The following is a 24587-nucleotide window of genomic DNA, read 5'->3' on the forward strand; positions in this document are numbered from 1 at the left end:
AGCCAGAATCCCTTGGCATAGGTAGAAGACCCCTCTTAAAAATAAACCCAGTGAAAACAGAATCCTGTTTATTCATTCTAACTAAATACTATTGCCTGGCAAGGCTCTGTGTCTAAGGCCTCATTTTTAAACTAGATTAGGAGGAGTTAAATAGACATTAAGGACTTGTTCTTACCAAGTTGATATTTCTCCTTGACAGAAGCAGAATGATTAAATGAGAATGGAAAATGGTAGGCATCAGAGAGGCCCTCTGTCTGTTTGTTCCACAGCTAGTCCTTGTTGCCTCCTGTGCTCTTCACCTATTAGGTCTTGGGATGTTGGACTACACAAGAGAGAGGAAGTCCCAGTTCTTTCCAAGTTTCTAGTTGTGGATAATAATGTATAAGAACGAAATAATATATGAAGCACCTTGCAGTACCTGAATCATGGTAAACATGCAGTACTTTGATGTTGCTCTTATCACTATTATTACTTTATGATCCCAGAGCAGGGAATGGGCCCTCTGGAGAAAGATGGGAGTTGGGTTAGTCTGGGAACATCTGTCTTACAGCCATGATGTCCTGGGCAGGTAGGTGCACTGAGCTTGATTTCCGTCAGAGATCAGAGACATTGGAGTTAGAGGGGAAAGCCTTTAATGCTCTGGCCAGGAAGGTGAGGGATGTGACTATCAGAAAATTAGGTCAGGAGTGAACATCCTTGGGCAAATTTAAGATCTCTGTTTAGATAAAGGTCTGGCATTATTCGTTTCACTGTTCAGACAAGTTTCAGGCATTGTGTGGGCTTGTGGGAGACACAGAGCTGCTACCCTCAGAGGGCATATGATCTCACGGGAGTGAGAAGCTGCAGGCAGAAGTATGACACAGGATACAAGGTGAATTATTTTTCTGTTAAGATTCTAATGTTTGCAAATGACAGACACCCAGTTTGGATCAGCATAAGTAAGAAAGAAAATGTGTTAGTTCCCATATCTGATGAGCCCAGGAATAACTGACTTCGGAAATGGCTGGATCCAGGTGTTCAAATGATGTCAGAAATCTCTCTCTCTATCTTACCACCCTATCTTCCTCTGTGTTGGCTTTATTCTCAGGCAGTCTCCCCATTTGTGGTACCAAATACCTCCAGCTTAGTAGTCGTAGCCAAAAGGAAGTCTTCCTCAATTATTCTAGCATAAAGTAACAGAATTGAATCCCAATAGTCCAAACTGGGGTCATGTGAGCATCCCCAGACTGAGGTGGAGGTCAGTCTGGCAATTTATACCCACTGAGATGGAGAGAGGGGCAGTTCACCCAAGGAAACATCAGAGCCAGGGAGATGACTCTTAAGTGCCAGCATTAACTCACACTCTACATATTTTCATTCAGTCTTCACCACAAGCAGGAGAGGCTGTTATTATTCCCATTTTACAGATGAGGAAATTGAGGCACAGAGAAAGTGGTATGCTCAAAGTCACACAGCTAGAAAGTGGAAGAGCTGAGATTCAAAATCAGACATTTCAGCTCCAGTGTCCTTATTCTTAACCAGCAGCCTTTACTGCCTCTGAGGTCTCAAAGGACAAAGTCCTAGTCCTTCTTATCACATTTTGTAGCTATGCATTTTTGATGGGTCATTTGATTATCATCTGTCTCACTCTCTTACAGCTTGTGATAATGGTTGCTAACATACTGAGCACTCAATCTGTGCTAGGCACTGTATTTAAAACTTTTTACTCATCACCTAATTTCACCTTCTCGCCAACTCTGTAAACTAGATACAATTATCCCCATTTTACAGGTGGAGTACCTAAGGAGTTGTGAGTTTAAGTAACTTGTCCACTAGACTGGAAATTCCCAGAGGGCAGAAACCTTGTTTGTTTTGTTCATTATTGAGTCCATAGGGATTAATTCAGTGCCTGGCATCCAGTAGGTACTCAGTAAATGCTTGTGGTTGGATGGATGGATGGATGGATGGATGGATGGATGGATGGATGGATGGATTGATGGATTGATGGATGGATGGATGGATGGATGGATGATAGATGGATGGTTGGATGGATGATAGATGGATGATGGAAGAATGGATGCATGGATGGATGATGGATGCATGCATGGATGAATGGATAATGGATGGATGATGGATGATGGATGGATGATAGATGGATGATGGGTGGATGGATGAATGGATGGATGGATGGATGGATGATGGATGGGTGATGGATGGATGGATGGATGGATGGATGGATGGATAATGGATGAATGAATGATGGCAGGAAGGGAGAGAAGGAAGGAGAGCCAGGGTGGGCAGCCCTGTCGCCAAGGCCCATGCTCTGCCATGACTGGGTCATCCTGGGCTGCAGGGCTGCTGTCATACCTGGTGCAGCTTTCCTGGGTCTGTGCAGGTGCCAGGATGCAAGTGAAGAAGTACCTGCTGAAGTGCCTGCACCGGCTGCAGAAGGGCCCCGGCTACACCTACAAGGAGCTGCTGGTGTGGTACTGCAACAACACAAACACCCACGGCCCCAAGCGCATTATCTGCGAGGGGCCCAAGAAGAAGGCCATGTGGTTCGTGCTCACCCTGCTCTTCGCCGCCCTCGTCTGCTGGCAGTGGGGAGTCTTCATCAGGACCTACCTGAACTGGGAGGTCAGCGTCTCCCTGTCTATCGGCTTCAAGACCATGGACTTCCCGGCCGTCACTATCTGCAACGCCAGCCCCTTCCGGTGGGTGGTCCCTGCAGCGCTCCGCCGCCCTCCGCGGTGTGGCTTCTCTTCTGCTGTTATTTTCCTTCTTGCCGCTTTTCCTTTCCTTCCTCCCTCTCCTTCCCTTCTTCCTTTCTCCTTCTCTTTTTCTTTTCCTCTTTGCTTTCATCCCTTTTCAGCAAGTGAGATACAAAATTCATAAACTTGAAGGTTTAAAGAGAACCTAAGAAATATCTGGCAGTCCTGCCTTCTGACACCCCCGTGCCTATTATTGTGTCAACGTGTATTCATTGAGCACCTGCTATGTACCAGGCTCTATGTACCAGTGCAGGCACTTCAGCAGGAATACATCAGTGAATAAAACAAAGTCCCTCTCCTCTTCACAGCCTACCAGAAAAAAATAGACAGTAATCTTTTTTTCTGTAAGTATTAAATTAATTATAATTGTGATGATAAAAAATATATAGCAACCATGCATTGAGTGCTTATAAATTGCCAGGCAGTGGGTTGAATGTCCTTTGGGAGATTTATGTAATTCTTATCCACACAACCACCCTAGAGGTGGATGCTACTGTAGTAGCCTGAATTTATAGATCAGGAAACAGATTCGGATTGATGAGGGAACTTGCCCAGAGGCATGCAGTGAGCAACTGTGGGATTTGAACACAGGCCTGGTCTGAGTTGCTACTGTTTAACCACTTGATGCAAGGCCCATGAAGGGAACACATCAGGGCACCTAACTAAGGGTTGAGGAGAGGCATGGGGTCAGTCAGAAAAAATGCCCCAAGGAATGGGTAGAATTTAGCCAGGCGAAATAAAGAGAATGCCTCAAGTGGAGGACACAGCGTGTGCGAAGGCCCTGGGGTGAGATTGGACTTGACCCATTCAAGGAATTGAAAGAAGGGCCAGTGTGCCTGAATCACAGAGAACATTCTTGTACAAAAGAAATTCCCTGAAGGGAAATCATACTTCATGGTTACATTTCCACTGATCAGAAATTCCCATTTTTCTAGTAATAGGGCTCCTGTTTGTGCAGGTGGGTGCTTGGAGCTACTCAAGAAAACCCTTAATAATTACAGCAACAACATTCTGTCCAGGCACTACTCCAAGTGCTTATCAGCAACACCTCATAGAACCCTCCAAACAAGTCCCTAAGTAAATATTTTAATCCCCCCATTTTATAGATAAGAGAAGAGAACCTGAGGCATTAACTTGCCTAAGGTCATACTGCTGTTAAGCATCATGTCAAGATTCAACCCCAGAGCCCATGCAATGACCCACCAAGCTTGACAGTAGCTAGAATTTCATTTTTCTTAAGGAAAGAGACCCGGTCTGTCTTGTTTGCTATTATATCCTCTGTGCCTTGCACAGTAGCTGGCACATAGCAGATGCTCACTAAACATTTGGTAAATGAATGAGTGAGTGGGTGGGTGGAAGGATGCATGGAGGCCTGGGTGGGTGGGTAGAGAAGTGGATGCTTGGGCAGGGCATTCTTCTCACAAGCGGTGGCAGCCATGCTAGAGTAGGAGGGGATCCCAGACTGCCAGTTGCTCTGCCTCACAGCTGCCCCTCGCCCACATGACTGGCCCTGCCTCCCACCCAGGTATTCCAAAGTCAAGCATCTGCTGAAGGACCTGGATGAACTGATGGACGCGGTCCTAGAGAGGATCTTGTCTCCTGAGTCAAGCCATGCCAATGCCACCAGTGCCCTGAACTTCACCATCTGGAGCCACACGCCCCTGGTCCTTATCAATGAGCAGAACCCCCACCACCCAGTGGTCCTTGACCTCTTTGGGGACAACCACAATGGTTCATCAAGCAGAAGGACCTGCAGTACCCAGGGGTGCAAAGTAGCCATGAAACTAGTAAGTGGGGCCCAACACATGTCAAGCACTGGGCCCTATCCAGTGAGGCTGAAGGGAGTAATAATCTGAGTCTTGCTGGAGGAAAGGCAAGCTAGAAGCCAGTGCTTAATTTTGTATGTTTTCAAAGCTTTTTTAAAAAATAGAAATAACTAGTATGTTAGTCAAGACACTCTTGGATGTCAGTGACCCAGTTCACAGTAACTTAAGCAATACAAGGAATTCATTGGCTCATATACAGAAAAGTCCAGGAAGACACTGGACTCAGGTATGACTGTCATCAGGGCTCCCTCTCTCTTTCCATTTTGGTTCAGCTTTTCTCTTGACTGACTTCACTCTCTGGCAGGTTCTTTCCATGCAGAGGGTCCTGCAATGCCAGACACCACTCCCACCCCACCCTAGCTCAGCACTTTTCCCAGAAACAGAGCTCCTCTTTCCTGTAGCCTGTGCAAAAGTCCTGGGACTGACTCATCAGGTCACATGCTCATCCCTTAACCAATCACTGTGGGCTGGAGGATGGCTCTCAAGATTGGCCAGTCCTGAGCTGCAGGCTCAGAAGTCAGGAAGTTGGAGGGCCCGAGTGTGTCTGTACATGTGCCCACGTAAGCAGGAGTGTGGTGTTACTTGATGAGTCTAGGTATGTGGGCTTGGGGGCATGTGGGTATGCATGTGCATATTTGTGACCATGACATCATATAGCTGTGGGTGTCTGAGTGTGTACATGTGCATGTATTTGTATACTTGTGTGTGCATGGGCGTATGCACCCCTGCATACGGGGGTGGCTGGTGGCTGTATGTGTGAGTCCTTGTGATCCTGCAGCTGTGTGTGAGGCAACAGCCTCTGAACATTGTGAGTGTGAGTGTAAGCTGTTCCCCACCTGCCCAGCCCCTGGCAGACCCAACACCAAGGTACAGCCAGAGGAAGGATGGCTGGTGGGGAACTCACTGCTCTTGCCCTTGGGGCAGTGGCTGGGGCCCTGCCAGCTGTCCCTGCACCCACAAGAACCCCTCTCGGCTCCTCCAGTGCAGCCTCAATGGGACTGTGTGCACCTTCCGGAACTTCACCAGTATCACCCAGGCAGTGACAGAGTGGTACCTGCTGCAGGCCACCAACATCTTCTCCCAGGTGCCATCCCAGGAGTTGGTGAAGATGGGCTACCCGGCTGAGCAGCTGATCCTGGCCTGCTTGTTCGGGGCAGAGCCCTGCAGCTACAGGTGAGAGCCGCCCCAGGCCCACAGGCTTGCCAGGGTACACAGCCCAGGCCAGTCGCTTGCCAGCCACCTGCCCCACAGTTTTCTGTGCCTCTGTCTCTGAACAGTTTCCTGGAGGCAGAGACAGGGATGTGTTAAAGGCCCATGTCCTTCAGAATTACTTTAGGAAAAGTCTGTAAGGAAAGCAGGGAGGAAAGACCTATGCATCTCACTCAGGTGACGTCTAGACCCAGCCTGATCCTGGGGGCATCTGGAGCCTACACTGCACTCCGGGCCAGCCCCCAGTGCTCACTCATTGGCTATGTGCCACCTCAGGAGGGTGGCGAAGGGTCCCCTAACTTCCCAGACAAGGGGGGTGGAGAAAGGGTAGCTGTGAGCTGTTCGCCTCCAGCACCCAGAGGCTGGGGAGTCTGGATGGGCACCCCAGTATCTGCTGCCCTGTTTTCTCCTCCTTCATCACGCGGGCCTCCCAGAGGACTCAGAAGGGTAACTGACCTGCCCCTGTCAACACTTAGGACAGGGCCCAGCAGGTGTTCGCTGTGATAGTGTTTTTCCTAAAAACCCCAATGTTGAGAAGATGGCAGAATGAGAATAACATTACCCCAAAAGTCTGGGTTCCCTTACAGTGGGCCCTCAGACCCCCACTTCCTTCACCTCCCCAGTTCCTGACAATCCAAGGCCCGGGCCTGAGAGCCAAGCTCCAGCCCCATCTCGGGGGTAGCCAGTGGGGGGCTGCAGGCTCAGGTGGCAGGACCATGCAGGAGCAGGGGCTGGGCTCAGGCAGAGCTGCTGAGGCCCCAGGGCCCCTCCAGGGCCTCGCGGCTGGGCCTCCAGGTGTGGGGGGGCCACACCACCTTGCCCCTGCAGGCTTCCCCCAGTCCTGTGTGCCAGAAATGCCCTGTGCTCCCCATCTGGGGGTTTCACATTCTTCTACTTCAGGCCTCTGGAGAACAAGGCATTTTCTGAGTCTTTCCACCTTAGACAAACAGGCTTCTAGTTTCACCCTCCCAGGGACTGTGGCCTCAGCCCAGCTGTCTCAATTCATGAAACTTCAAGAAGCTCTACTGAGAATCTGCTGGAAGGTGTGAACTCTCTGCCCCACAAAAGGCCCTGGTGTGCATGGGCAGGCATTTTGCAGGTAGTGTCAGGGTATCAAGGCCCACCAGGCAGGCAAAGCTGCACACCTGGCCCCACTCTGTGAATCAGAATAGGACAGCCAACAGGAGGAAGAATTACAAGGTTCACACAGCTCCATACTCCTCATTCCCACAGCTGACTGCTCATCTGCCTTCCTGAGTCAGCCTCAGACACAGAGCCAGAGGACACGTGCCTCTCTCTGCCCTCCCCATCTGGGCTCCAACACTATAGCCCCTGATGCCTCACTCTCCTTCTAAATCTATCCTCCCTCCTTGGACGTTGTAAATGCTCAAGAAGCAGCCTTAGTATTAGGAAATATGAGCCACATTTGGATCCTGACACCAAAATGCCTGGATTTGGTTGCCAGCTCTGTGTGTTGTTCTTTACATACTTAACCTTTCTGTGCCTTAGCTTTCTCATCTCAAAAATGGGATAGTGAAACGGTCTCATAGGACTATAATGGGGATTACAATATTAACATATACAAAGTGCTTAGAACAGTGCCTGTTCTTGCCACATGGGAAATATTATATGAGCATTTTTAAGAATAAACTCTTTGTAGTGGAATAATTTTAGAGTCACAGAAAAGTTGCAAGGGTAGCACACAGAGTTCCCTTATACCCCACATCCAGTTTCCCCCACTGTTAACGTCTTACATTACCATAGTAATTTGTCAAAATTAAGAAACCAACCCTGGCACATTACTATTAACTAAACTCCCCACTTTATTTGGATTTCACCAGTTGTTCCCAGTGACCTTTTCCTGTTCCAGGATTCCATCCAGGAGTCCCTACTGTGTTTGTCATGTCCTGAGTCTTCTCGGGGTAGGACAGTTTCACGGACTTCCTTGTTTTGGATCACCGTGACAGTTCAGAGTACCAGTCAGGTGTTTTACGGAAAGCCCTCAATTTGGGTTTACACAGATTAGATGGGCTTGGGGGAAGAAGTCCACCGAGGTGAGCTGTCCTCCTCACTGCCTTGTATTGGGGTTGCACGTTAGCCACGGGACACCTTCCTCACGTGGGTAAGGTGCTGTGTGCAGGCGTCTCCGTTGTAAGGGAACCACTTTCTCGTTCCATGCTCTGGACCATGGAAGTGAGTCACTACATTCAGCTTCCGCTCAGACCTGGGGGTGACTGGGGGAATGAAGCCCCACCTCCCCTGGAGAGGGGAATATATACTATTTGAAATGCTTTTGTTGGGAGGAATTTATTTATTTCTCCATTTATTTATTCAATAATTTATTTATACCTGTATGGACTCATACATATTTGGATTGTAATCCAATACCACATTATTTATTTTCTTACTCAAATTCTTCCAGCTTTGGCCACTGGGAACTCCTTCCTTTGCCTCCTGTGTCCCTCCACATGCCCCTATCCACTTACTTGTTTTTTTGAATACTTCCTTAACTTCTGGCATTACACAATGCCCCAGCCCTAGAATCAGCCATTTCTGTGAGGAACCCTGCTTTTTTTAATGGGAGAATGGTATTTAGAAACCAAGATCTAGGCATATGTAAGCATTATTATTATTATTATTGCTTCAGGGATTAGCTAGCTCTTTCTGCCCTGAGAAGCCTTCCTGACCCCGACCACACAGTACTACTGCTGTTACACTGCTTCCTGCTAGGATGCTGACTTTCCCAGTCTCTCTGGAGGCTTGCTGGCCTCTGTCTGCATGTCTTGCCCCTGTCCCAGGATATGTTTTTGGAGGGGAACACCTGGCTCTGGAGTCAGAGGTAGCCAGTGCTGGGAGCAGCCTTCTGAGTAAAGAGCATTATCAACAAGCAAATAGTTGGCACGTAGGGCTAGACCAAGAGCACAGCCCTGGCAGGAGGGTATCCAGCCACGCCCTGCTTGTGGGCTGCAGATGGCCCGGACAGTTTCTTGGGAACACTGTGTCCCTATGCCCCTGGGGCGGGGTCTCTCCCTGCAGAGCAGGGCCTGGCTTCAGCTGGTTTACCCTGCTGTGCTCCCTTCCTGCCCTGTGGCCACAGCCCTGCTCCCTGCACGCATGGAGGCAGACTCCACAGTGCCTGCTCGAAACTGTTCTTCCCTCTAGACCTTTCCCTATGCTGTGCCCCCCGCCTGCTGTGCCCTCTCTCCCCTCCACCCCCTAGGCTCAGCCTTCTCTCACTCAGCCTGAAAAATCTCAGCTCTGGCCTCACCTTCTCCATGAACCCTTCCCTGATCCCCCAACCCCCACTCCCAGGGGGAATTAGGTGTTACTCCTCTCTGCTTATCTCTGTTGATGTCCTTATCACATATAATTTCTCCAACAAATATTTACTGAGTGTCTACTGTGTGCCAGGCTCTGAGGATCGAGTGGTGAGCAGTAGCAGCTAACATTCGTGGAGTATTTCAGTAGGCTCAGAATCCAGTGCTCACCTTAGGCCTTTTGGGAAGCTGAGCTCACTATCCCAGGGTCACAGGCAGGGAAAGGGAGGCACAGAGAGGCAAAGTCACTTCCCCAAGCTCACGGCTAGACAGTGACAGGTCAGAATTTGTATTCAGGCAGGCTGGTTCCTGGACATGAGATCTTAGCCTCTAAATTCTTTCTCCTTCAAGACAAAAACTGCCCTCACTGGGCTTACCTTCTAAAGCCAGATGCAGCTGATAAACAAGCAGTTAAATAAAGAGGATGATGTCAGATTTGGATGCATTCTATCAAGGGAATAAGCAGGTGGCAAGGATGCAGTAACCGGGCAGGGAAGTGACTTTGCCTGGGGAGGTCAGAGGAGATCTCGGGGCAGATGAAAGCTGAAAGATGAAGAGCAGCCACTTCTTTGGTGAGCTGATCAGAGAATATTCCAAGCAGGCAGCACAAAGGCATAAAAGCCTTGAATTCGGAAACATCTTGTGGAGTGTTGCAGAAATGTAGTGAACGAGAGGGAGCAAGACCAAGATAGGGAGTTTGCATTTGAATCTGTGAGCAGCCAGGAGCCTCCAGAGGATTCTAGGCAGGGGCGACCATGGTCTGATTCTCAATTTAAACAATTGCCCTGACTGCTATGCAGGAGAATGACTATAAGGGAGCAAGAGAGGAAGCAGAGACTCCTGCAGGAATCCAGGTGCTGGTGCCAATGGCTTGGACCTGGGTGGAAGCCTTAGAGATGGACAGAGGTGGGAAGGCCAGAGGCACATTTTGAAGGGGGAGTGGGGTTGCCACACTGCTCTGTGTCCTCTGCCATATAAGCTTTGCAGGCAGGACTCTCCTTAGTTCACCTCAGTTGTCCCCAACCTAGTTCCTGTCTCAACATTTGTTGGTGAAGAAATGTGGTTTCTTCCTGATTTCCCTTTCACCTTGAGGACACCAAAGCCCAGAGGTGAGTAAACAGCTCAAATCTGTCAGGCTGGGTCAGCTCCCAGATCAGATTTCACAGCTTTCCCCACACCCACCTCATTCTGCAGCTTAGAGGGCAAGGCAAAAAATAGAGGAAATGGCTTTCTAATCTGAACATAGGGACAAGCAAAGGCTAACCTCATGGGTTATTTTGAGGATTAAATGGGAGAATGTATACAGAAATATTCAGCATGGGCCTGGCCTATAAAAGTTGCCCAGGAAAATTTGCTGTAGAATATAAGGCTCAGGAGACAATACTGAACTTCAGTTGATGTTCCTGCAATATTTGATGTACTTAGCTCCATTCCTCCCTGTCTTTAACAAAGTAAGACAAGAAAGGTCAAAACACCCAAAGACATTTTAAAAGCTATTTCTTATAGAGACTTGGCCAGTCATGTTTCATCTCTGCCCACATAGATGATGAACTCACATGGACCCAGCAGCCAGGTCCAACACCTGTGACTCAATTCCCCTCCTATGCTAATCTCAGATGCTGTATTCTTTCTTTCTTAAAGAGTTCAGAATATATCTATAGAAGAGAATGTTTATTTTTAATAATCCAACCTGAAAACAAATCAACAATAATTCTTCAACACTATCAACTATCTGGTTGTGTTCACACCCGTAAATGTCATCTTCTTTGTTTGCTTGCTTGAATCAGGATCCAGTTAAAGTCTGCACAGTGTGACTGTAAGCCAAGTCTTTGAAATTTCTTTTAACCCATAGGTTGTCTCCTTTTCCCTCTCTCAGAATTTATTTGTTGAAGAAACTGGGTTGTTTTTCCTGTTGAGTTCCCCAAGGTCTGGATTTTGCAGACTGACTCTCTGTGGTATCTTTGAACCTGTTCCTCTGTCTCCAGTATTTCCTGGAGATAGTAGAGACAGATGCTTGATCTTGTTCCAGGCTGACATTTTTTGGCAAGGCCACCTCCCCAAGCCTGTGCTCTTCCACCAGGACACACACAGTAATGGTGCGACCACTGGCACACATTGCCCAAAGCCCAAAGCATTATCAACAAGCAAATAGTTCAGCAGGGGTACAAAGTGATGGTCTTCTAATGGTCCCATTCCCTCTTCCATTGTTAGCTGGATCACACCAGAACTTTTTTAACAGCTATGTTGCAAGACAAAAAAAAAGCCAGACTGAGGGAGCCAACCAATCCCATATTAACATCATTTGGATCCCAATGTAAACAAATACATTGTAAAAACTAGGCTGACATTTATGAGACAATTGGAACTTAAATAGTTAATAACATTAAGGAATTTTTTTAGTTATGTTAACATGGTAATAATATTATTTTGTGAATCCTTACTTTTAGAGATACATATGGAAATGATTACAAATAAAATTATGATGTCTGAGATTTTCTTCAAAATAATAGGGAAGGGAGAATAGGGGGCGTGGGTAGAGATGAAACATGACTGGCTATGTGGTAATGATTGTTGAAGGTGGTGGTGGGCTTCGTTCTCTAGACTTTTTAATATTCAAAATGTTTCATATCAAAATCACTTTTATAACTAAGTTCTTTGAAACTACATTATACTGTTGCTAAGTCACAAGCATCTTTGTGGAAATCTTTCTTGATGTTGTTGACTTCCTTCCTTAGGAAACATCGCCCTGGCGTAAGGGAGAGCCCTGCATAAGGCTCCTCGTGCTTCATTTTGAAGTTCTTTCCCTCCTCGGCCTCTGCTTGCACCCTCCCCTGACCCACTCCCCTCTCTGACCCTCCACCTCAGTCCGCTTCCTCTTTGTCCAAGTGCCTGGTGGCCAGATTCTGCCAGCTCCGTGGAGCGAACCTGCCTGGCGCCGCTCCCTCCCTCACTCATGATCTGTATTTGTTTCCCGGGGCTGCCATAACAAAGTGCCACAAACGGGGGGAGGGGGGGATTACAATAGCAGAAATTTATTCTTTCACAGAGAAGGCCAAAAATGGGAAATCAAGGTGTTGGCAGGACTGGCCCCCCCTCTAAATACTCTAGGGAAGAATGTTTCCTTGCCTCGCCAGCTTCTCCTGGGCCCAGGCAGGGCCTGACTTATGTCTGCATAACTCCAGTTTCTGCCTTGTCTGCATGTGGCCTCTCCTCTCTATCTGGGTCTCCTCCTCTTCTTTCTCTTACAAGGACACTTGTGGCATTTAGGGCCCATCAAGACAATCCAGGCAGACCTCATCTCAAGATCTTTAACTGCATCTGCAAAGACCCTTTTCCCAAATAAGACACATTCTCAGGTCCCTGGGGTTAGGAAGTCAACACACCTTTCTGGAGCCACCATTCAACCCCCAAATGTTATAGGACCTATAAATGAGACAGATGAAAACTCAAATTTATTTTTCTTAGTTCATGGCTAAGCCAGAGAGCCTGAGCCCCAATCCCAGAGAGACTCCCTCAGCTGCTAGGGAGTCGGGGAATCTCCTCTCTGGCTTGTGCATGGGTGCAGGAGGATGGACGCAGTGTCCTGTTGCTCACCCCTCCCTCCTGAACCTCTCTGGGTAGTAAATGAAGGGCAGGGAGCAGCTGCCAGCCCCCTTCTGCCATGAGCCCTGGACAGCAGTCAGAACTGGCACTGGCTGCAGTGGGCCCAGCCCTCCAGCTGATGGTTTCTTTTAGGAACTTCACGCCCATCTTCCATCCTGATTATGGTAACTGCTACATCTTCAACTGGGGCATGACAGAGAAGGCCCTCCCTTCCGCCAACCCTGGAGCTGAGTTTGGTAAGTCTTGGTTTGCTCTGGGGCCAGAGCCATGAAGCTTTAAATCCCTGTGGTGTGGGGCCCCAAGACCACCTTACCAACAGCTGTTGGGGAGCAGGACCTGGGTGAGATGGAGGCTCAACAAGAGGCGCCATGGAGACTGAACCTCCCCAGATGCCTTCTCAGCCACTCCATTATCCAATGTTCATAAATCCTGGGATAGGGACTGTGTTCCCATTTTTCCGGTGAGCAAAGCAAGGACTCAGGAGCAGCACTGCTTATTGACCCAGAGCTCAAGCTCCTATGCTCTGGTGAAATCCCTCTCCACCATTTACCCCCTGGGTGGTCCTAAGCTCAAGAGGTAACTAACTTCTTGAAGCATTGGTTTTTCCACTGGAACATGGTATATAGTAGCGGAGCATATCGTATATGCCTCATTAAATTGCTGTGATGCAATGCGGGTAAACTATAAATGTAAATAAGGTAGTAAATGCTCCATATATGCAATATTCTGAGAAGTGTGTCCAGATGCCCCAGGGAGCAGGCACCAGAGCCCTTACTCTTAGCCTTCTTGCTTTGTCTCCCTTAGGAGAGGCAGAGAGAGGGCGAAGGGGCCAGTAGGAAGAAGAAAGTGAGAAGCGGCTGGCGGTGGCAGCCGCTGCACTGACCTGCCTTTGGGGGAAGGCCGGTGGCCTTGGGATGGCTGCAGGTCTCGGGCTGTGAGCCAGGCACACAGGGGAGTGAATCCTCCCTCACTCCTCACATTCTGACCTCCCCAGCCACCAAGAGGCAGTTGCCATTCAGTCACTATCAGGGCTGTTGGTCAAGAGGCACAAAGGTGGGCAGCCCACCCTTCACGCAGTCCCTGTATCCCTGAAAACATGGTGCATGACAGACGTGCCAGTCAGCTACTTTGGGGACAGGTAATTAAGGTCAAGAAGCCCAGCTGCTGTATGAGAACCCCAGGAACCCCACTTTCTCACTGGTGACCTTGGGCAAGTCCCCTCACCTTTCTGTACCTCAGTTTCCTCGTCTGTAAAATGGAGATAATGACAGTACCTTTGCTCTTGTGAGCACCAGTGAGATCACATATAACAAAGCTCTTAGCCCAGCACTCAGTGTGCAGCAAGTGCTCCAGACACGCTCACATTTGTGCCCTATGGGGCACAAAATATTGGGTCTGGTCTCTGCCATCATGAAGGGAACAGTCAAGTGGGGAAGGAACATAGACAATAAAGGAAGGACCACCCCAGTGAGTCCTGAAGTCCCAGAGCTGAGAGGAAAGTCTCAGAGACCCTGAGACCTAGTCCAGGGACTCAGGGAAGGCTTCTGGAGGGAGTGGACACTCGGGCTGAGATCTGAAGGAAGAGGAGGGGTTTCCAGGTGAAGGGTGAGGGCGGGGGTGCGCATTCCAGAGTGAGGGGGCAGCATCTGCAGAGGCCCCGCAGCAGGAGGGACCTCAGAGCTAAGGGGGATCCGACAGAGAGAGTGAGGCCCAGGCGGAGGAGAGACTGTGGCAGGGAGGGAGGGGCTGGGGGAGCCCGAGTCAGAGCCAAGGGCAGCTTAGACTAGCATGGGGGCCTCGGAGAGGCAGGAAGCCTGGCTTTCCACAAAGCGGAGCCAGCCTCCTGGGAAGGCCCTGGGGGTCCCCTTGTCTGGTGGGAGCTCGGGCAGGTGGGTGGTGAGTCTCCCCTGGGCCTTGGGGAGTGAGCTCAGGCAGCCCTCGGCCCCACCTTCCCCACAGGCCTGAAGCTGATCCTGGACATTGGTCAGGAAGACTACGTGCCCTTCCTCACGTCCACGGCTGGCGCCCGGCTGATGCTTCACGAGCAGAGGTCGTACCCCTTCATCAAAGACGAGGGCATCTACGCCATGTCGGGAACGGAGACATCCATCGGCGTGCTGGTGGTATGTCCGCCACCCAAGGGCAGTCTGGGGGACTGTGGGCGGAAGCCCGCACACCCGCCCAGGGCCCACCTCCCGTGGCCTGCGAGGAGGGGGCCAGGCCTCCCCAAGCCCTGGCCCACCCTCACCGCCCTCTTCAGGCTGGAGTCCCGCCAGAGCAGCCACAGTCCAGGGGAGGATGAGCCCTACCACCCCCGTGCTTGACGGGAGGGAGGGAGAGAGGTGGCTCCCGAGGGGGTCCGGGGCCCCACGAGCAACCTGTCTGCACCCAGGACAAGCTGGAGCGCAAGGGGCAGCCCTACAGCCAGTGCACCGCGAACGGCTCCAACGTCCCCGTCCGGAACCTCTACAGCAACTACACAACCACCTACTCCATCCAGGTGGGAGTCCCGCCCAGGCCTTGTGACCCTGGGGCCCCGTGCACACCAGCAGGACCGAGGCCCCTGGTCCCTGGGATGGCCCATCCCAGCAAGGGGACCCCAGGCTGGTTTGGTGGGCTTCGTGACCCTGGGGGCTCTGGGGCCAGTCCAGGGTCAGGAGTCTCACCGTCCCCACTCAGCAGTGCGCCCTTGGTGATGCCCAGGATTAGAGGGATCTTCTGGGGTGTCCCAAGAATTCCTGTGTGTGAGATGCTGAGCTAAGGGCTTGTGTGTGTTACATCATCATTTGATCCTCTCAATATGTTTATATATTCTATAAATTACATTCCTATATTATATAAATAATTTCTATGCTGGTAAGTATTTATATATTATCTCAATTATATATTTTATAATATTAAGAGATAACATTAATAGATAATATATAGTAATGATAGCACTTATTATATATGCTGTTTAGTATACATGCTTATTAATATACTAAGCTAGCCGGCTAGTTCCACTGTTCCAAGTGGTTTACATACATTAACTCACTTAATTCTCACAAAGCCAAGATGTAGATACTGTTACTAGGAATGAGGAGGTTGGAATTTACAGACCCCAGTCCTCATCAGTTTACCTGAGAAGTCTCTGGACCGAATTCCTCTTGCTGCACCTGGGGGCTCCCCTTTTGTCCTGATCTCCAGGGTCAGCCCCTGAGGCCCGTCCCCAGTCCTAGCCCCAGTGGACAGGACAGTCTGAATCTTTGCACAGGCCACAAAAGGGACCAGACGCCGATGTTTCCTAACCCAGCCCAGGCACTTCTAACAAGGGGACAGCCCAGTGCCCACCTCCATGCCTGAGGGACTTCTTCCTGTGAGGGAGAACTTGGGGACTCTTCCGAGCTTCTGGAGGGTGGGCACACAGACAAGGCAGCATGTGTTGGTGGGGAGCATGGAGGCATCAGGCCCCAGCCTTGGAGACCTCATTCCAGAAGAACCTGAGTTCTTGCTTCATCTAGTGCAGAGGCCCCACTGGCCAGAGACCTTGGCAAAGCCCCAGGCCCTGGGCCTGTGCTCTGCCCACCCAGCCCCGCCACAGCCTCAGTCACGGGGCCTGGAGAGGACTCCCACTTGCCAGGTGAGACAGCGAGGTCTGGGGGAATGGACACCTGCCCAATGTCAGAGTGCAGCCGCCCCCACTGCCCACCCCCTGCCTGGCCCCACACCCCCTCCTCCCAGCCACCCCGTCTCCTGCCCTCGTGGACTGGTGAAGGCCTCCTGGTGGGCAGGGCAGGCAGAACTGGGAGAGGTGGAGAGGGCCAGCAAGGGCTGGTGCAAGGAGTCCTCTGTAGTCAGGACTTAGGAAACTGGACAAGCCCAGAGACACGAGTAGTGGCTGCTTCCATTCACTGAGCGCCTGCTAAGTGCCGGTGCCAGGTGGAGCCAGCAGGTGTGATAGTTGCCCTGTTCCACCCACAGTGAAAGGGGCTCAGAGGCTGAGAACTGGCCCCAGGATGGACACACAGCTGGTCTCTGAGCAGAACCTGGGAGCTGGGCAGAGTGATCTGCAAAACCAGTGTGGTAGGCCTAGTGGGGAGACATTCCTCACCTCGGCCCACCCACCTCCGCCAGGAGACATTCTGCTCACTGCCTCTACCGCTAGTCTGAGCACTCCAAGTTCATTCTTCTCTTGCCCCCCCTGTGCCTTTCCCTCCAGGAAGAAGCACAGAGAGAGGCTGCCTGTCTTCCTCAGGGCTGCCCTTCTGCATCCTTCCATGCAGAGACCTTAGAAGGCCACTGGCAGCCTTGTCATAAGAGCTAGCTCAGTGTTAGTGTTTGTGTTTGGAATAAGCCACACTTCCCCATGCCATCTGTGGGGTCCTAGTTCTGAAAGGTGGTGGGAGCCATCCTCAGAGAGCTGGGGTGGGTCTGAGTCCCTCTGCAGGGTCCGAGGCGGGAAGGACAGCCACTCTGACCATGGCGTCAGAAAGTGCAGCGTGGCCACCCCACCACCACGCCTCAGCCAGCCTGGCTCCCCAGCTCCCTTGGGCTGGGCACTAACTTCCTCAGGCCCCTTTCCCCTGGGGCTGGAGTGAGACATCACTGGTGCTGTCTGTGTCCCCCATGCTCTCAGGCCTGTATTCGCTCCTGCTTCCAAGACCAGATGATACAAAACTGCAGTTGCGCCCACTACCTATACCCGCTGCCCCCAGGGGAGAAATACTGCAACAACCAGGAGTTCCCAGACTGGGGTGAGTAGGGAACCCTGGGTCATCAGAGCTGCAGCCGCCTGGGCCACCGCCCAAGAAGGCTCTGACCACAGGTGGGGGCAAAGTTCCATGTCTGCCACCACTGCAGGCCACAGCACCTCCCTCCCCAGCCACCCTCCCAGCTCCCCTCCACTCCTCTGTCCTGTGACGTGCACCCTTGAAACGTGTGCATGTGTGAGTGTGTCCTGGGCTGTTTCTGTATGCTGTGTAAACACCATACATACAGGAGCCCATGTGCACAGCCCCCGGCGAGTGCACATGTGCGCGTTCACATTTTCACATGTACATGTGAGAGGGCATTGGGTGTTTGTGTCTCAATGAACAGGAGCACTCAGGGCTGCAGTGCATGTGTGCACGTGTGTTCATGCACAGGACTGAATCACTTCCAGGGTTTGCATTTGTGCACGCTGTTTTGTATGCACATGTATGTGTGTGTGTGCATGAATGCATAAGGCCACGTGGATTAGCTCAGCATGTGTGTCCGTGTCTGTGTGGGCTCCCTGGGTACTGTCTGTGGGGTGCTGGGGTGCGAGGGGAGAGTGAGGTGGCCTCCTGGGCTTTGCAAGAGGCACAGTCTTAGCTCACTCTGCACCGGCATCCAGGCCTGGAGCCCTGGTGACCTGAAGACAACACCAGTGGATGTTGTCAGTAGCAGAGAGAGTCCCACATGCTCTGAAAACCAACAAAATGTGTAGAAAAGAGGGGAAGCCTTCATCCCTTCCAACCACTCATCCCTTTGACATGGCCCATCACCAGGGCCCCCAGCCAGGAATGGGGTGACAACAGGAGGGAAAGCTGCCCTGATTTTGCCGGGCTGGGTCTGGAGTGTTTGGGGAGAGGATCCCCTGGGCCAGGCTTGGTCACAATGGCTGGAGATGGGGGCGAGGTGGGGAGGGATAACTTTCCCTGGTGGGAGAGTTTGGATAGAGAAAACTCCCCACTCCCACCTAACCCCAGGTCTTAGGTGGCCCAGGGCCAGCAGGGAAGAGGGTAGCCAGAGGCTCAAAAAGGGGGAAAAAAGCACCTAGGAACCCCCTACCCCCAGCTCAAAGTCTCTCGCCCTCTCCCCCGACCCGTGTCCTGCCCAGCCTATTGCTACACGGAGCTGCGCATGAGCGTGGCCAAGCGGGAGACCTGCATCAGCATGTGCAAGGAGTCCTGCAAGTGAGTGCGCGGGGGCTGGTGGCGCGGGGGCGACGCGGAGGGGCATACTGGCCATGACTGCCCTCTCTCTTCCAGTGACACCCAGTACAAGATGACCATCTCCATGGCCGACTGGCCTTCTGAGTCCTCTGAGGTGAGATGGTGGAGTGGCCACCCTTGGGCAGGGGACAGATCTGGGCAGAGGTCTGAGGGCGGTTTTGGACTTTGGAGAGGGAGCTGCCTCCCCCTGGCACTGTGCTGGGCGTGCAGCGGTGAATGAGACATTGCCCTTTGCCCTTTTGGAGCTCACATTCTGGTGGGAGAGATGGGCAATATACAGAAACCAGATCATTTCAAAGTGTGAGAATGTTAGGAAGTAAAAAGGGCAATGAGAGAGTGACTGGGGGAGACCACTCTAGATAAGGTGGACAAGGAAGTCTTCCCTCAAAAGGTGACATCTGAACTAAAACTGGAGGACAGAGCTAAGCCAGCCTGGGCAGTGCTGGGAGGAAGTCCAAGCAGAGGAAGAGCAAGTGCGAGGGTGGAGGCGAGAAAGAGCTGGCCCAGGATGGCGGGGCCTCTGGGGAAGAGCCAAGAGCCAAGTGCCTCCAGCCATCCCAGTGGCCACAGCAGGCCTGGTCACCCCCTCCTCCCCGTGCCAGCGCACGGTCTCCAGGGCACTTCAGGAGATACAGGGCTGCACCTCCCACGAGCAGGGCCCGTGATTGGGATGGGGGGCTGCAGTTGCCATGTTTTCTCAGTTGCCTTTTTGGGTTCCAGGACTGGATTTTCCATATCTTATCTCAGGAGCGGGACCAAAGCACCAATATCACCTTGAGCAGGTGAGCCTGGAGTCTGGGTAGGACAGGGGAAGGAAGGAAAGAGGAGGACCAGAGCCTCTGCGGCGAGGGGTTTGGACGTGGCAGCTCCTCAGACACCTCACACTGTTCAAATCCAGGAGGAGTCCTGGAGGAAGAAGCACTGGGAATGAGAGGGGCCAGCCAAGGAGGCTCAGAGTCTCCCACTTCCTGGAGGATAGCCTGTTCCTCCATTTGTCATCTGTTCATCTACCACTTCACCCAGTCACCCATCCATCCACCTAGCCACCCACCCACTCCCCGATTCATCCATCCATCCATCCATCCATCCATCCATCCATCCACCCATCCACCCTCCACTGACTCCAACATTTAACCATCCATTCAACACAAACATGCACTGAGCACAAGAAAGACACAAGGTCCACACTCTCAGGAAGCTCCATTCTAGAGGACCATGCAAACAGAGCTTATGGTGATGAGATCTGTACAAGACCCTTCCTTTGTGAGAGCCCCAGAGAAGAGGCCTCCTGTGTCTTGGAGACAAGGGAGGTCTGTATCCAGAGGGGACACTTGAGCTAACTCTCCAGGGAGCAGGAGCTGTTCAGACAAGTAGAAAAGGCAAAAATGTGCAGGTAAATGCCTGGGCATGTGGGAGCATAGCACGTGAGACGACCTTCCGGTGTAAAGAGGGAGCTCACTTGGCCAGGTCCCCTGATAAAGAAGTAAGCTTAGGACTCCATGCAGAGTGTACTGTGCATCCGCTGAGCCTCTGTGGAATGGGACGGGGAGCTCAGAGCCAACCTCAGAGCTGTCTCCGGCCAGAGTGCCCTTTAGGAAACTTGTTCAGAGAGGGGCGCACAGTATGGGTGCTGAGCAGAGATGCCCTTTGTGGCCCCAAGGCCCAGAGCGGCTGAGAGGGACAACACTTTGGCTCTTGTCTGGACTTCACCACTCATGGGAGAGGGCATGCAAGAAGTTCAAGCCACGGGAGGGCTGGGACAGCCTCTCAGCTGACTTTTCTGTGAGTGCGTGCATGCATGCGTGCGTGTGTGTGTGTGTGCGTGTGTGTGTGTGAGAGAGAGAGAGAGAGAGCGGGCACCAGCTCTTCTTGCCGCCTCCTGTAGGGAGGGAATTGTCAAGCTCAACATCTACTTCCAAGAATTCAACTATCGCACCATTGAAGAGTCAGCAGCCAATAACGTGAGTTTGGGGATTCCTGACACCTCAGCCCTGCCCTGCCACCCCTCCACCCTGCACTCTGAGGGTGGGGAGAGTCCTGAGCCCAACGGGGGAATTAGAAAGGTCCCAAATTCTCTTCCCGGGCTGTGATGATCACCCTTTCCCTCTTCCTAACCAATAACCGACCTCGAGGCAGGAATTTGGCCCGACTCCTAACCCCTGCTCCCCACAGATCGTGTGGCTGCTCTCAAATCTGGGTGGCCAGTTTGGCTTCTGGATGGGGGGCTCAGTGCTGTGCCTCATTGAGTTTGGAGAGATCATCATCGACTTTGTGTGGATCACCATCATCAAGCTGGTGGCCTTCAGCAGGAGCCTGCGGCAGAGGCGGACCCAGGCTCGCTACGACGGCCCGCCACCCACTGTGGCTCAGCTGGTGGAGGCTCACACCAACTTTGGCTTCCAGCCTGACATGGCCAGCCACAGCCCTGACCCAGCTGCCTACCCCAATGAACAGACCCTACCCATCCCTGGCACCCCACCCCCCAACTACGACTCCCTGCGTCTACAGCCACTGGATGTTGTTGAGTCTGACAGTGAAGGTGATGCCATCTAGACTCTGACCCCGCCCACACCAGGCAACCCCAGAACTCAGACCTGAAAAGCCAAGATCGCTGTCCAGAGCCTCATCCTGTGGTGCTCTCTCCAAAAAGCTGGGTTGATGGGTGTCCAAGGCCAGAGTCTGTGTCGCTCTACAGAGGCCAGCAGCTCCCGACCAGTCCCAGACCAAGGGCTCTGTAGGGCACTGGTACGGAGTCAGGAATCATGTACTCATTTGGTTCCTGCTCCCACCTCCAACCTGACCTGGTCCTTGGCCTGGGATGTGCCCAGCCTGCTCCAGGCACCCCAGAACACCCTCCCCTGCGAGCAGGCCAACTTCCTCCTGCTGCCAGTCACTGTCTGCTCCAGAGCTGAACAGGCAGGCATGCCATGCTGTCTGCCTGGGAACCAGCAGCCTTGCTCTTTCTGGCCTTGACTGGCCTCTGTGAATGGTTCAGTGAAGGCAGCAGCTGTGGAGAGCAGGAGGGGCATCAGGCGCAGGAGGACCTGCCAGGTGCCACATGTTTTGTTCTAAAAAATAAAAGTAGTAGAAAACTTGTTGATCTTTCTTCTTCATCCAATGGGCAGCTGTAGTGGAAGGGAATCCGTATGGGCTTGAGAGCAAAGGCCTGGCCCAGGAAAGTGCCCTCTCCCCACCAGGCAGGTGTTGTAAAATCTCTTTCCTGGTGTCCCTGAAGCAGTGGCCTTATGATTTTTTTTCAATGCCATTTAATTTACTCATTTGTATGTAAGAATAGATAGAGGGGGGAGGAAGGGAGGGAGAAACTGACGTAAGAAAAAGGATCTCCAGCAGCTCAAGTGATGTCTCAGTTTCTCTCAGCTTTCCCAATAGGCCCTCCTTACATAGCAGCCAAAAAGGCCATCAGCAACCCCAAACCCATCTCTCCAGCTCAGCAAACAGCTAGGAGAAACTACCTGTCCCCTCATTATCACTGCAAGTTCCCAAGCTCATTCTCACTGATCACTTATTGGGTCATATGCCTCTGAACCAGTCAGTGTGAACAGCTGGGTAGGCTGCTCAGATTGGTCAGACCCTGCCCAGATGGCCCCCCACAGCACTACATGGTCCAGGGAGTGGTAGAGACACGGCTCCCAGGATTGCCAGATAAACACAGACCCCAAGTCAAATATGAATTTCAGATAATGAGTTAAGCTTTTAGTACAAGTCTATCCATGTAATATTTGGGACATAGTATACCAATAAATCATTTGTTGTTTTTCTGAAATTGAAATTTAACTGAGTGTCGTGTATTTTTAAGTGCTAAATATGGCAACCCTAAGGGTGCCCCAAAGAGAGATCAGAGCTGTTACCAAAGAAGGCGCTGCTGTCACCTGCTGGACCCCAGTGGTGAAGGCGCTCTGGCTTTAGTGCCTGGGTGTCTGAGGGCCCAGCCCTGCTGCCCTAGAGCACCTGGGTTCTTGGCTTGGAAGACTGGACTCCCATGAAATGCCCACAGAGGCCCCTGTGAAGGAAGGAGGTGCCACAGACTTGGTGCCACTCCAGCCAAAGGTAGCATTGCTAGGGGTTGAGTGGGAGCGACTGGGGGAAGCAGGTTTCCCAGCTCAGGCCTGGTGAGTCTGCAGGCTGGAGTCATGGTTCTTGGTGGTTACCACACTTACTGCTATGAAAACTACTTTACTATTAACAACAGTCATTGTCACCACACTATTATTACTTGTTGTTGCCATTAAACAATGGCCACATTGTATCAGACATTTAGCACAGGCCAGGCACCAAGCCAAGTACTTTGCAAGCCTTACTTCATTTAATTCGCATAACCACTAGGAAATATTACCATACCATTTCGCAGGTTTGAGACTCAGAAAGGTGGAGTAAGTACCCAAGATCAGTATTCTAATAACTGACAAAGGTGAGACTCCAGCCTCATCTCTTGCTAGCAGTGGTCGTAAGAGTACCAGTCCCATGCAGCAGACCAGACTTCTCATACTTACTGTCTCATCCGATGCTATGCGGCGGGCAGAACGGTGATTATCATCTAGCTCTTTTTGCCAGCTCTTCGCTCACAATTTGACCAGACTTAAGCTAAAAAAGGGAATTCATTGGTTCTTGTAATAAAAGCCCAAGGATTTCAAGCATGGCTGTATCCAGGCATTCATCTAGATGTTGACTTCTCTAGTTTTTGGCTTTTTCTTTTTTGTATTTCTTTAATTTAGTCTTCTGCATCGACATTCCCCTCAAATAGGTTCCTTGGTACTCTTTCCCCCACAGCCCCAGGCTCCATTCACTCAGCTCAGCAACCAGAGTGGGAAGAAAGCTCCTCCTTCCCAGTGTCCCAACAAAAGCCCCAGACTGAGGCCCATGGGATCAGCCTGGGCCACACGTTCATCCTGAGCCATCACAGGCTCTCTTCACAGACATCATGAAGCAGGAGTGGGAAGGGTGCTCCTGCCCGCAGAGCCACCTGTAGGCGTGGGAGAGCAGGACCAGGCAGACAGTGTGCATAGGTGCCCTCCCTGAGGGCCAGGGTGGAGATGGCCAATGGCCCCAAGTCGGAAAGCAGCCTTAGTCGGACAGGCAAGCCTCCATCTCATCCCTGCAGATCTAGAGGAGAGAAGTGCTGACTGGTCCTCCCCTGGCGCCGCATCAGAGCATTTCAGGGCTGAAACACTAGGCTGGCAGGACCCAAATTGCCCAGAAAATGGTACTCTGTGATTCCTACCTCTCTCAAAAGGGAAGGTTGGTTACAGACACAGGCAGACTATACAACTAACATTGCTTGTGCACTTGCTCCATGCTGTTGCCCCTGCTGTGTCTCAATGGCTCTTCAAATAACCCTATGAGTAAGTACCAATATGACTCTCATTTTTCAGACTAGGAAATGAGGCTCAGTGAGGTGAAGTGACTTTACCAAGGTCATACAGCTGGAGGTAGTGAAGCTGGGAATAAAACCCAAGCCTGTTCCCTCACAACCCAATGGTTCTCAGGGACTCTGGCACAAAGGTCACCTCAGAGAAGCTTCTACTTCACAGTGGCACATTTTGCCTAAAGGTTTCTGGCTCTCACTTCTTCAAGGTGAGAGCCAGGCTCCATCCCTGAGAGGGACAGTCTATGATCCACCACACATGAGAAACCAAAATATTTTTCTTGGTACAGGTCCCAAGCTGATGTTCTTCAAGGCCAGCAAAACTGGTTCCAAGGATATGAGGACAGACATGTGGGAATCCCTGGGTGACAGACCCAGCAGACACTGGCCCTGGCAGCCTGGGGGGCTGTTCCCGAGAGGCCATGGGTGTCATGCTGCCATGTGCAGGCTGACCCAGCGGGATGAGGTGTCACACTGCATGCCTCCCACCCCAGTGGCAGGAGTGCAGGTACCACCCCCCCTGGCTCGCACTGAGGCCCAGCCCT

The 24587-nt window shown here is 51.6% G+C and overlaps 1 protein-coding gene across 7 annotated transcripts in view; it reads left to right on the plus strand.

Moving 5' to 3' along the window:
- The window catches only part of SCNN1B (sodium channel epithelial 1 subunit beta), a 57800-nt gene extending 36056 nt beyond the window's left edge, over positions 1-21744 (plus strand). For 4 of the 7 annotated variants that reach the window (XM_036916965.2, XM_036916964.2, XM_036916963.2 and 1 more), the window contains exons 2-13: positions 2375-2693; positions 4276-4537; positions 5559-5749; positions 12838-12941; positions 14665-14828; positions 15098-15205; positions 17321-17438; positions 18545-18620; positions 18696-18753; positions 19380-19441; positions 20545-20620; positions 20832-21744. In XM_036916965.2, the coding sequence (XP_036772860.2) occupies positions 2383-2693; positions 4276-4537; positions 5559-5749; positions 12838-12941; positions 14665-14828; positions 15098-15205; positions 17321-17438; positions 18545-18620; positions 18696-18753; positions 19380-19441; positions 20545-20620; positions 20832-21212 (1911 nt within the window). In that variant the 5' untranslated portion in view covers positions 2375-2382 and the 3' untranslated portion in view covers positions 21213-21744. Of the gene's footprint in view, positions 1-2332; positions 2694-4275; positions 4538-5558; positions 5750-12837; positions 12942-14664; positions 14829-15097; positions 15206-17320; positions 17439-18544; positions 18621-18695; positions 18754-19379; positions 19442-20544; positions 20621-20831 lie in introns of all 7 variants that reach the window. The other 3 variants (XM_057487035.1, XM_057487031.1, XM_057487034.1) reach the window with 2 other exon arrangements.
- The last annotated feature ends 2843 nt before the right edge of the window (positions 21745-24587 follow it).

Source organism: Manis pentadactyla, chromosome 10 (genome assembly GCF_030020395.1).
Source record: "Manis pentadactyla isolate mManPen7 chromosome 10, mManPen7.hap1, whole genome shotgun sequence".
In the NCBI taxonomy this organism is placed as follows: domain Eukaryota; kingdom Metazoa; phylum Chordata; class Mammalia; order Pholidota; family Manidae; genus Manis; species Manis pentadactyla.